The 10,723-nt window shown below is 47.6% G+C and overlaps 1 protein-coding gene across 1 annotated transcript; it reads left to right on the forward strand.

Moving 5' to 3' along the window:
* Positions 1–1,791: 1,791 nt before the first annotated feature.
* On the forward strand, positions 1,792–10,662 carry TGOLN2 (trans-golgi network protein 2). The gene is made up of 4 exons (XM_004447143.4): positions 1,792–1,950; positions 2,181–3,820; positions 4,935–5,018; positions 6,253–10,662. The coding sequence occupies exons 1-4, from the start codon at positions 1,905–1,907 to the stop codon at positions 6,256–6,258; spliced, it is 1,776 nt and encodes a 591-aa protein (XP_004447200.1). The 5' UTR covers positions 1,792–1,904; the 3' UTR covers positions 6,259–10,662.
* The last annotated feature ends 61 nt before the right edge of the window (positions 10,663–10,723 follow it).

Consider the following 10,723-nt stretch of genomic DNA (forward strand, 5'->3'; position numbering starts at 1 on the left):
AATATCACTGAATTATACATTCAAGATGGGTAAAAAAAGGGAAATTTTAAGTTGAATATAGGTCGCACACAGACCCATACAAGTGTACAACACAATTTAAACCACTAAAGTTAATAGCATAATTATAATATTGTTTCATGAATTGTAACAAAGGTACCACATTAATGCAAATGTTAATAGGGAAAACTGGCTAATTGTGTGTGGGTGATATATGGGTAGTGGGTATTTGATGTTTCTATAACCTACAATCTTTCTAATATGTGTATTTTAAGCATATACAGAAACAGATTCAACTACCAATTCACTTTTTTTTGCCAAGCAGTACTAAAGCTTGTGAAATAATGTAAAAAATTCCTCATTTCTCTGTTACTCTTATTTTCTCAATCATTTGTCTGTTTAAGAGAGAGAGAGAATGTGTGTGTGCGCAATATTTTCTTAGAACAGCTTTTTGGTAGCATATTAAAGGATTTTAAACTTAAAATACTTGTTCCTGAAAAGTAGATTTAGGCCACATATTGTTCCTTGAAATGCTAAAGAATGTCAGCTAACTAGAGTTGTGGGTAACCTAAATATTGTCCTCAGCAGGTTACAGAGAATATTACTTCCCCCTGGCAGCTGCCATCCTTTTTGGCAGGAGTGGGCCCAGCTTACATTTCAGCCTCTTGGCTGGCATGTTATTTTCCTGCTAATCCAGTCTTACTTTCAAGCCCCATAGAGATTTATGTCCTGGACAACTCCCCGATCATTTCCCCCTTAATCTGGCTGCGCTCCAGCCTCCTTCGCGGCCTCTCCCCCACCAGCCCAGCCCTTACAATGGGGCAAAGGCCACAGGCCGGCCGGCTTCCCCTCCTCCCTTCCACCGCGTCTCAGCTCCCAGGTCCCTCAGCGGGTCTCCCTCTCCTGTGCTTTTCCTTCTTGGCGTTTCTCGGCGCGTACACGCACATCTGTGTAGATGTGACTCGGTTAATATTGGTGTGCTCCGCTAGACTGCATGTTCCGTGCAGTTAGGGCCTGCTGTCTACAAAGCACCTAGCCTGGCAAATGTTCCTAAAACATTTTTAGGCAAAGTTTAATGAATAAATATAACTGTAAACAGTGCATACAAAACTATTTACCCCATGTTCTCAAACTGGAGACACAGTGAAGAGGCAGAAGAAAAATACTGAGAAAGTACACTAAGGAGGGAAAGTAAATACCTTCGTATTTGCTTAATTAAAACTAGATGGAAAGACAGGAAACTGATATACGTGGCAGCCTCTGGAAGAGTAGGAAGCAGGAACTTTCTCAAGCATACTTTTTTTTAAAACGCCGTTTTAATTTGGGGGCCATTAGAATGTACTATTTAATAAGAAAATATTAAACTTTGCAAAAATGGAACTAACACCTACGCATCAATAGTGATTACCCCCGAAGGATTGGGACTAAGGTTTTATTTTCTACTTCCATGCTTTCACTAAACTTTGGATAATGAAGACCAATTCATTACGTTATGATCTGACCAAAAAGTCCTTTTTAGGGAGGTGTTAAGGCGACATGGGTGGGGACTGTCTCCGAGAGGTGGCGAGGGCGGCGGGCTGGGGAAACATTCCTGAGAGAGGGGAAAGGGTAGTCAGGTTAGAAGAACCGCGGGAGGCACCGGGCGCCGCGGGCTCATCCGGGTTCCGGAGCCCCAGAGGCGAGGAGAGCCTCAGGCGCGGCCCCCTGCAGTGCCGCTGTGGAAGAGGCGGCCCGGCGGGAGGCCCCACCCCCAGCGCCAGAGAGCCAATGGGAGGGCCCCGTCGCCCCGGGCGGAGCCGGGAGGCCGCAGGACGCGCGCGAAAGGGGCGGGGCCACTGGCCCACGCACGGGATCCTGCGCGCGGATCTCGCGAGAGAGGTCGAGGGCGGAAGCATAATCCATTCAGGATGCGATTCCCGGTTGCGTTGGTCCTGCTGAGCGTCGCAGCGGCGGGTAAGACCCCCGGTCCCTGAGTCCCACTCTCGCCCTTAGGCCCACCGTACTTACCTCGGCCCCTCGCCGTCTGGACTCTCCCTTCCCGGCCTGGCCCTCGCCACGCCGCCGCCCTTCTCTCCCACCCCCGGTGCGGCTGTTGCTGCCCTCGCCACTGTGTCTTCCAGCCCTGAGGGCCCTATTTTCCCGGCCTGACCCTCGCCAGGGCCAACTGGTGCCTTGTATTGCAGGAGCCGCGCCGGGCAATGGAAAGCCTACGGCCAGCGGAGCGTCAGCTGCCGAAAACCCGCTCTCCGTTTTTGGTGGAGCACAGGTTGCAGAAAAAATACCATACAAGGCCACCGTGAAGGGTTTCCGCGCACCGCGCGACCAGCAGTCCACCGAGGAACACTTAAGCGATCCGAACGCGGCACAGCCGTCCACTAACAAAGGCTCCGGCAGTGCGGTGTCGGGACAGAAATCCACCGACAAAGGTTCTGACAATTCGACGTTGGAAACGAAGTCCACCGGCAAAGTCTCTAACAATTCGTACTTGGGACAGAAATCTGACAGAGACCCTAGCAGTTCGAACTTGGGACAGAAATCCACCAACAAAGGCTCTGACAATTCGAACTTGGAGCAGAAGTCCACTAGCAAAGGCTCTGACAATTCGGATTTGGAACAGATGTCCACTGACAAAGGATCTGACAATTCAAACTCAGAACCAAAGTCCTCCAACAAAGGCTCTGACAGTCTGGTCTTGGAACAGAAGTCTACTGACAAAGGATCTGACGATTCAAACTCAGAACCAAAGTCCTCCAACAAAGGCTCTGACGATTCAGATTTGAAACAGAAGTCCATTGACAAAGGATCTGACAATTCAAACTCAGAACCGAAGTCCTCCAACAAAGGCTCTGACAATTCAAATTTGAAACAGAAGTCCATTGACAAAGGATCTGACAATTCAAACTCAGAACCAAAGTCCTCCAACAAAGGCTCTGACAATTTGGTCTTGGAACAGAAGTCTACTGACAAAGGATCTGACGATTCAAACTCAGAACCAAAGTCCTCCAACAAAGACTCTGACAATTTGGTCTTGGAACAGAAGTCCACTGACAAAGGATCTGACGATTCAAACTCAGAACCAAAGTCCTCCAACAAAGGCTCTGACAATTCACATTTGGAACAGAAGTCCATTGACAAAGGATCTGACAATTCAAACTCAGAACTGAAGTCCTCCAACAAAGGCTCTGACAATTCGGGCTTGGAGCAGAAGTCCACTGACAAAGGCTCTGGCAATTTGGACTCAGGACAGAAATCTGACAAAGACCCTAGCGGTTCAGACTCAGAACAGAAATCCATCGACAAAGTCTCTAGCAGTTTGAACTCAGGACAGAAGTCCACTGACAAAGGCTCTGACAGTTCGGGCCCAGGACAGCTGTCCACACAAGACAACTCCAGCAAGCTTGTCTCCAACCCGGTATCTAATGGCAAGAAGCCTAACTTGAACCAACTAGATAAGGAAGGAGAAATCTCTCCACCTGCTTCCAGAACAGCATCCGGAGAGAAAGCAGGTTCTGAGCCCACTTCTCCCCAACAAGAAGGAGAAGATAAGTCTTCAGCACCTATTGAAGATATGGAGCCCAAGGAGGCTGAGGAAGATGATACAGAGCCTGAAGATGACATACTGCCCAAAGCAATGTCAGGCCCTGCCCCCAGTGAGAACCAGGAAGGTCCACTTTTGGATTCCATGAGGAGCAGGGAATCCAGTGTCCTTTATAAGGACATTCCTGGAAGCGCTGGTGCGGAAAGCAGCCACTTCTTTGCCTATCTGGTGACTGCGGCCATTCTTGTTGCCGTTCTCTATATCGCCTATCACAACAAGCGGAAGGTGAGTCAAGAGTTGCCATCGGGAGGGGAGTGGTATTTCCCTCACCCTGAAGTCTGGTGTCTGGCTCAGTGGTCATCACTCCTTGGCCGGGGAGCACAGGGCATTTTAAGATAAACTTCAGTTTTCCTGCAGACCGTTTGGGCTCTTTACTGCTGTTTTATAAACCTGTGTTTCCATCATATCACTTGTTCCCTGAGCACCCTCTGCTCCTGCACTAGGTGCCAAATTAGGACATTGGTATGACATGACCTGAAGTGGGGTCTCCTCCTATAACTTTGAACTTAGGTCCTTCACAGCCGTGCCTACCAGTTTGAAGGTCTTTAGAGCCTTTGTCTTTCCATCTTCCTTCTGCAATCAGTGGGGTTTCTGATAATTAGAAGAAAGCCCAGAAATGGCACTTCTTTAGCAAGCACTGGTGTGAAGTGATATCCATGTTATTCAGCAAACACTTTCACAACTATGGGTTGCATTTCTTATTGAGCCCCAGGAATTTAGAAGATAGTTTCCTTGACTTGTTAAATGTGCCAAGTCACACTGGCATTGAAGCCATGGCTGTAAGAGATGAAAGGCTTTTCAGAACAATGTGCATCCCTTACTCCACATCTGAGAGTTCTCCAGGGGAAATAGTCTTAGGAGTGGAACAGGGTGGGCAAGTTAGAGTGCCCTTGAAGAAGCAAGGTATGGGGTAAAAGCGTAGGTTTGCAGCTAGGAAATAAGAGCTATTATGATTGAAAAAAACAACAAGGAGTGTCCTAGCTTGGAGAACTCAGCCTCTGGGCCTCTGTGCGGAGGAGCTGGCAGGCCTATCGGCTCAGTCACCCTTGACTGAGAGCTCAGGAGTAAACCATACAAACTCCCACAAGCTAGAGCCCAGAGCAGGCTTCTTCCACCTGTTGCTTTCTTTAAAGGATTATAAGGATTCGGATATAATTAGGTCCTGTCCTATTAGAATCATTAGAAATAGGCCTCTTTGTAGGTACATCACTCTTTCTGTACTCAGGGCCATTAAAAACATACCAGGATAACTGCCTCTGATTTCATAGACTGGAACATGTCATTACAGAGCCACCTGCTAATCATTTTCTTTCCTCCCTTCCCCGTCCCCACCCCCCAGATTATTGCTTTCGTCCTGGAAGGAAAAAGATCCAAAATCACACGGCGGCCAAAGGCCAGTGATTACCAGCGATTGGACCAGAAGGTAAGGAGGGGAGAGCCAGGTTCCTCGAAGGGATTTGCAGCCTCAGATGGCCCAGCAGTAGGCTTGCACTTGGTGTCTCAGGAGCAGGTGATTGTGGGGCGCTGGACCGTGGGACATTCATATGCATGTCTGTACCCTGTACGGTATTCCGCAGCAGTTCCCTCCCTTGACGGTCGAAGAAACTGAGCCTTCAAAACATTGTGATTTCTTAAGTTACCACTACAGGTTAGTGGCAAAATCGGGACCTGAAGGCAACTCCGGAACCTTCCAATCCTCCACACTACTCCAGCAGTTCACAAATTATAACAGGCATGTGAATCACTTGGGAATCTTGATAAAAAGCAGATTCCAGTGCACTAGTTCTGGGGCGGAGCCTCTACTTCGACATTTCTGAGAATTTCCCAGGTGATGCCAAGTACTACGAGAACCACACTTGGAGAGGCAAAGTGTAGGTGACAGTGGTGGAAGCCAGCAAGCCCCGAGGCACACAGCCTCCCCCTCCCCAGATCGGCCCTGCGTTAAGCACATAGCCTCAGACCTGTGGGCTCCATTCATTGTGTGCTGCCAGACCAAGCCCTTGCTGGAAACCAAAAGCTGCCCCTCCCACCCCACAGCAGCAGGAGTTAGGCAAGCTTCTTCCCAGAAGCAGTGTGTGTAAGCGGGGGCAGTGTACTCAGTGCTGCAGTGGTCGGTAGCACAGGCCCTTCCTCTTTCTGTTTAGCAATAGGGAGGGCATTAGCAAAGAACAGTTGGTGGCCCAAGGGTGAATTGTTCCCAGGTTTCCTGCTGGGAACAGAATTCTCTCGTACAGCTTAAGCCCCAGCTACAGAACAAGCCACTCGGCTCAGAACATCTTTTACTAATTAACTCAATGAGTCAGCTTCACTATTTAGCCCTAGCTAAGTTTTTTTTTCTGATTAAAAAAAAAAATGTATCCACATAAAAATCATTCAAAACAACACAGAATGGTATGAAGCAGAAAACCAAGCTTCCCATATCCCTCCCCCAAGTGTGTGTCTTTCTAGGATATATTTTATTTCAAACTGGCTTTTTAAATCTTATTTTTATTAATTGCTGTTTGTATGGTAATGGTCAGTTTGCCTTCTTTCTGTTTTTTTCCCCCAAAATTACAGGTCCTATAAGAAAAAAAATTATTTTCAAAATCTTAGCTGTAAAGTATATTGTTCTGGAAAAAAGATGATGTTACCAATGGATTGTGTTGCTCTTGTTTCAGATTTGATTTTTTTTCCCTTGAGAACCTTGTCCGCCCTGCTGATTTGTTCTGAAAATCAAGAGAAATGAAGGAAAAAGTACTGTGACCTAAGAGACACTCGCCCTTCTGGGATTTGGTGGCAAGTCTGAGCTGCAGGAGGCAGGAGGTGGGCCTGGGTCTCTTTGCACCTGCACTTTGGTGGCCTTGCACTCGTGTTCCCGTGTCCCCTTACGTATGCTGATGTCTCGCCCTTTCCCCCTCTTGAGTGTGAGTGGAGGGAGCAAGGAAGAACTCGCTGTGACCCAAGGGCGCTCCCAGCCTGGGACAGGCTGCTCGCCCAGCCTCCCTCAGGCTTGGCCCTGTAACGAGCTGCCCCTTGACAGCAGCAGTGCACTTTCTACTATTCGTCTTTGCAGACCTAGGAGCAAAGTGCTGGTCGAGGTGTTTCTCCTGCAAAGGATTCTTACTTTGGGGAGACGTGCCCTTCGAAAGAGAAGATGGTGAATGCTGATAGGCACAGGGCTGCTTTGAACATGCAGTTCTCTTTAAAGACTTCAGCAGCGAACCACAGCAGCAGGCTGGAGAGAGCTTTACAGCCTGCAAGCCCAGCCTCTTTAGAAAGAACTCTCCACTTTTTTTCCTACTATTTTCATATTAATATGAATCAGTTTGTGTTTGTACTGAGCATAAAACTGAACTTGGGGTTTCTGGGAGTAAAGTTGTAAAGCCCTGTTCCCATTGTAATTTTTTTTAATGTGGCTATGATTATTGAAACATCATTGTGTTCTTCCATACTTGTAATCATACTCAAAAACTTTTTGAAGTAAGGCAGAGTCATGCTTCATGCAAGGAAACATGTAGGAGGGTTTTGGCTTTGGTCTGCATTTTTTTCAAAGGGCTTTAATGAAATAGGTTTCCCACAAACTCTTATTTTTGTCTGCCATCTAAAATAGACAAAACCGACTTACATTTAGAAACTAACTGTACTCCCTGACCTTAATCTGTTTATGGTCCTCTCACCTCTTATCAAATGTCTGGGGTAGTTATTAGTAAAATTGTTCTACCATCCCGTGTCAGGGATGATTAAAGTCGAAGAAATCATCAGGCTTCGCCTGGGGAATGAGGGTACTGTCTGGATCACACTGTTTGAAGTTTTATTTAAATCTGTTCTGGTCTGCTATTCTATTATAGAGAGCATAAAGGGAGTTGTTTCTGCAAAGGAGAAACTGAAATAGGATGGTTAATCTCAGGGAAATACAAAGAATGGGAGGTGGTGAGGGGGAAATGATGAACTCTTTCTTGTTGAAGTCTGAAAAAAAGGAGCATCCTGTTTGTCATACTGCCCTCCACCTTGCTTAAAACAGCTCATGGCCTTGAGTTGAAATGTCATGCTTCCCAGATGCACTTTGATGACATACTTGATGGAGAGGAAGAATGAATTCTCCTGTTGGCATCATTCTCTTTGCCAGGTTAGAACACTTCTGCCAACCTGAGGCATTTTCCACCAGGTTCTTCTAGCATCCCCTAAGGCCTTGGTTGCTGAAGTCCCTACCTCGGCCCCTTCGCCCTTGTCCTGCCTATCCACGCCCTTGCTTTGCCTTCTGCCTTCACACATGCCTGGGTTTCTCCTGTTGCCATGCTCCTATCTGTCCTCCTTTCCGCTGTTGACCTCTAGTAAGCACTGCCTCACGTTCATTCTTGTCATCACCTCACCTGTGCAAACTCAGTTTGCGCCCGGTCTTTCTACCTATAGTGTTTTTACAGAGTCCACTAGTTAGATCACCAGTTCCAGTGACCAGTTCTGTTGGTCTTGTCCTTGATAAAACTGGACACTATTAGCCATCTAATTGAAATCCCCTTCTTTTGGTTTCTCTGACAGTGTTCTGGTTTCTAAGCACTTCTTTGCCTTATTCTCTGCTGGTGGGAGAAAGGGGCCCTAAAATGCAGGTCTCTATTCTTTTGACTGTTCCCTCCAATTCTTCCATTCTTTATCTTCTTAGTGACTCCTGTGTCTTTATCCTTAGCCTGGTTCCCAAAGAACTCAGTTGTCCTGTGTGCTCTTTCAGCTTTATTGTCCTGATGTGCCTTCACCCAGTAGGCTGTCCATCTCAACTGTCTACTCTGTTTAATCACCTGAGCTCAAAATTACCAGCTTATACCATTTTTATCACTTGTCCTAAAAATCCTCTTCATTTTTCTTTTAATATCTCCAGTCTTTCCATTTTCGTTGCTTCCCCTGCACACATACACCCCACTTCCCTTTTTCTCTTTCCTGAGTTTTTCTTCACTCGAGCCACCTTAGTTGGTTCTCCTGCTCGTTCTTCTTGGCTACCTAAGGAGGCCAGAATGATCTTTCCACAATGCTTGCCCCCATCTGAGGCCTTTCCTGGACCTAGTGGCTTAGAGAATCAAGCCTGAGCCTCCTTGGTAGCCAGCACTCTGCAGGTTGGCACCTTCCTGTCTTGCTCTGGGTCCCAGCCAGGCAGAAGCCCCGTCTCGTCTGGTGCCCAGCTGAGCCTCTGTGCCTTTGTTTTTGCTCTGTCCTCCATTCTTTGGCTTCCCTTGCTTTTTGATGAGGTGGTTCTTTTCCTTCTCAAATGTTTCTTCAGAGCCCACTCAAGCATCCCTGTGTACCTCCCTAATTGCCCCACCCCACATAATTACCTCTCTCCATTCAACCCCAGATGCTCTTAATAATTCACTCATTTGGGAACTTTAGCAAAACAGAGCAAATGAGTATCTTAATGTTCTGTTTGGTTTCCCCAGGAAAAGTAAGCTTGCGGGAGAGCTCCTGGCACTGTCTTCATCTCTGCCTAGCGCCGTGATGCCCTTCAGAGCATGTTTCTTCTTGACGTCTGGGTGTGACAAGCTCCCACACAGCTCTTTCTGGCTGGTGGTTATATATTGCTGGCTTTTTTTTTTAACCCCTCCCTGCCACCCAGGATGGCTCCCTCATCTGCCTGCTTGTCTTCCGCTTGAACGATCCGCGCCATGCTGGCTTTTGCTCTTAAACAGAATAGGAAGAAAGGTTGGCTTAGGAACCATGAGGCCTGACAGCAAGTGGACACCTAAGAATTGTCTTGGAGTCCATCTAGCTCAACTTGATACTGAGAAGTACTGTGTCTTGAACCGAGAGTACATAAAATTTAAGTTTCACTTCAGAAATTGCACTAAGGGAAAATATCTCATACCAAAGGAAAACCTGTTTTCTGAGTGGTTGGCTTCCCCCCACCCCCACCCCGAGATGGCTCCTTCATGTTTGCTTTTTTCTCTCTCATTGCCTCATTTTTTCTTTGGGAGGCACTGGGAACTGAACTTGGGACCTCCCATGTGGGAGGTAGATACTCAACTGCTTGAGCCACATCCACTACCCAAGTGGTTGTCTTTTTGAAGATAAGAGTATTTGGAGCACATTTTCCTAGATGCTGTGTGGATGAGGCTGCACTGACGGAAGCGTCCCTCCAGCCAGCTGCAGGGGTGGAGGGGGTGTGGAGGGGCCGCCCTAGCTAGACAGCTCAGTGCTTCCTGGTAACCTTCTGCCTTCCTGCCCCTGCCCCGCCCTTTGGTTGAAGGGTGGCTTCTATTAGGAGGAATCTACTTCAGTCATGGGTGTTAATAGAGAAACTTATTTTCCTGTGGCAGAATTTCAGAGTCCACCTCTGGACTCTGGGGGAGTCTAAGGCCAGTCTATCAAAAGAGGCTAATTCAGTTCAGAAAAGCCTGATGGTGAGTTACTTTTGACATTTCTTTTCCCATCATGGCTTTTAGTGAGACTTGGGTGATAGAATTCGAAACCTCTAAAAGTCCCGATGGTGATTCTAATTTTCTTCACTAGTTCACATCATTTAAATTTTTAAAAAAGGGGGGCGCTGCCGCCTGCACCTCGTGCTTACAGGGTAACCATCTGTAGTGCTGCGGTGAAAGCGCAGGTGCCTCGCACAGGCTCTGAAGCGTTGGCACCCAGAGGGCGAGGTGGGCAGCAGACCCTGCAGTCCTGCCAGGCTGTGTTCTGAAAACTTGCTGGGGCATGCCTGGCACTGCCATGCTCAGGTGACTCTCACGGGGAGACGTTCGGGTTCAGGTGAGCGACATCCAGGGCCAAGCCTGGGCCTCAGCCCGGCTGGTCCCGGCACCTGTGGCTTCCCGAGTCACCCAGTGCAGAGCTCGGCAGCGGCCTGTCCGGGCTCCAGTGTCCCAGCTGCCAGCACACCCGCCACCCTCATTCCCGTTGGTAGATGTTCCTGTAAAATCCCCAGGTCTACTGTGTGAACTACAGGGTTGGCTGTTGAATGGTTTCCCTTCTTTTTGGTTTGTCCAGTTAGTAGAGTAGTATTGTTCTGCTGTGTTTCCTGTTTTCAGCTTTTGTGTAACTGATTATTTTTGTAAAGCGTCCTTGGTCTAATAAACGTTTTTCAATACGTGTTTTACTGAGCTCCTGTGACTGCCGTCTCAATGCAGTTTTATATCATTCCATAGAAACCATTTTCCAATA

This window comes from Dasypus novemcinctus, chromosome 17 (assembly GCF_030445035.2).
Source record: "Dasypus novemcinctus isolate mDasNov1 chromosome 17, mDasNov1.1.hap2, whole genome shotgun sequence".
NCBI lineage: Eukaryota > Metazoa > Chordata > Mammalia > Cingulata > Dasypodidae > Dasypus > Dasypus novemcinctus.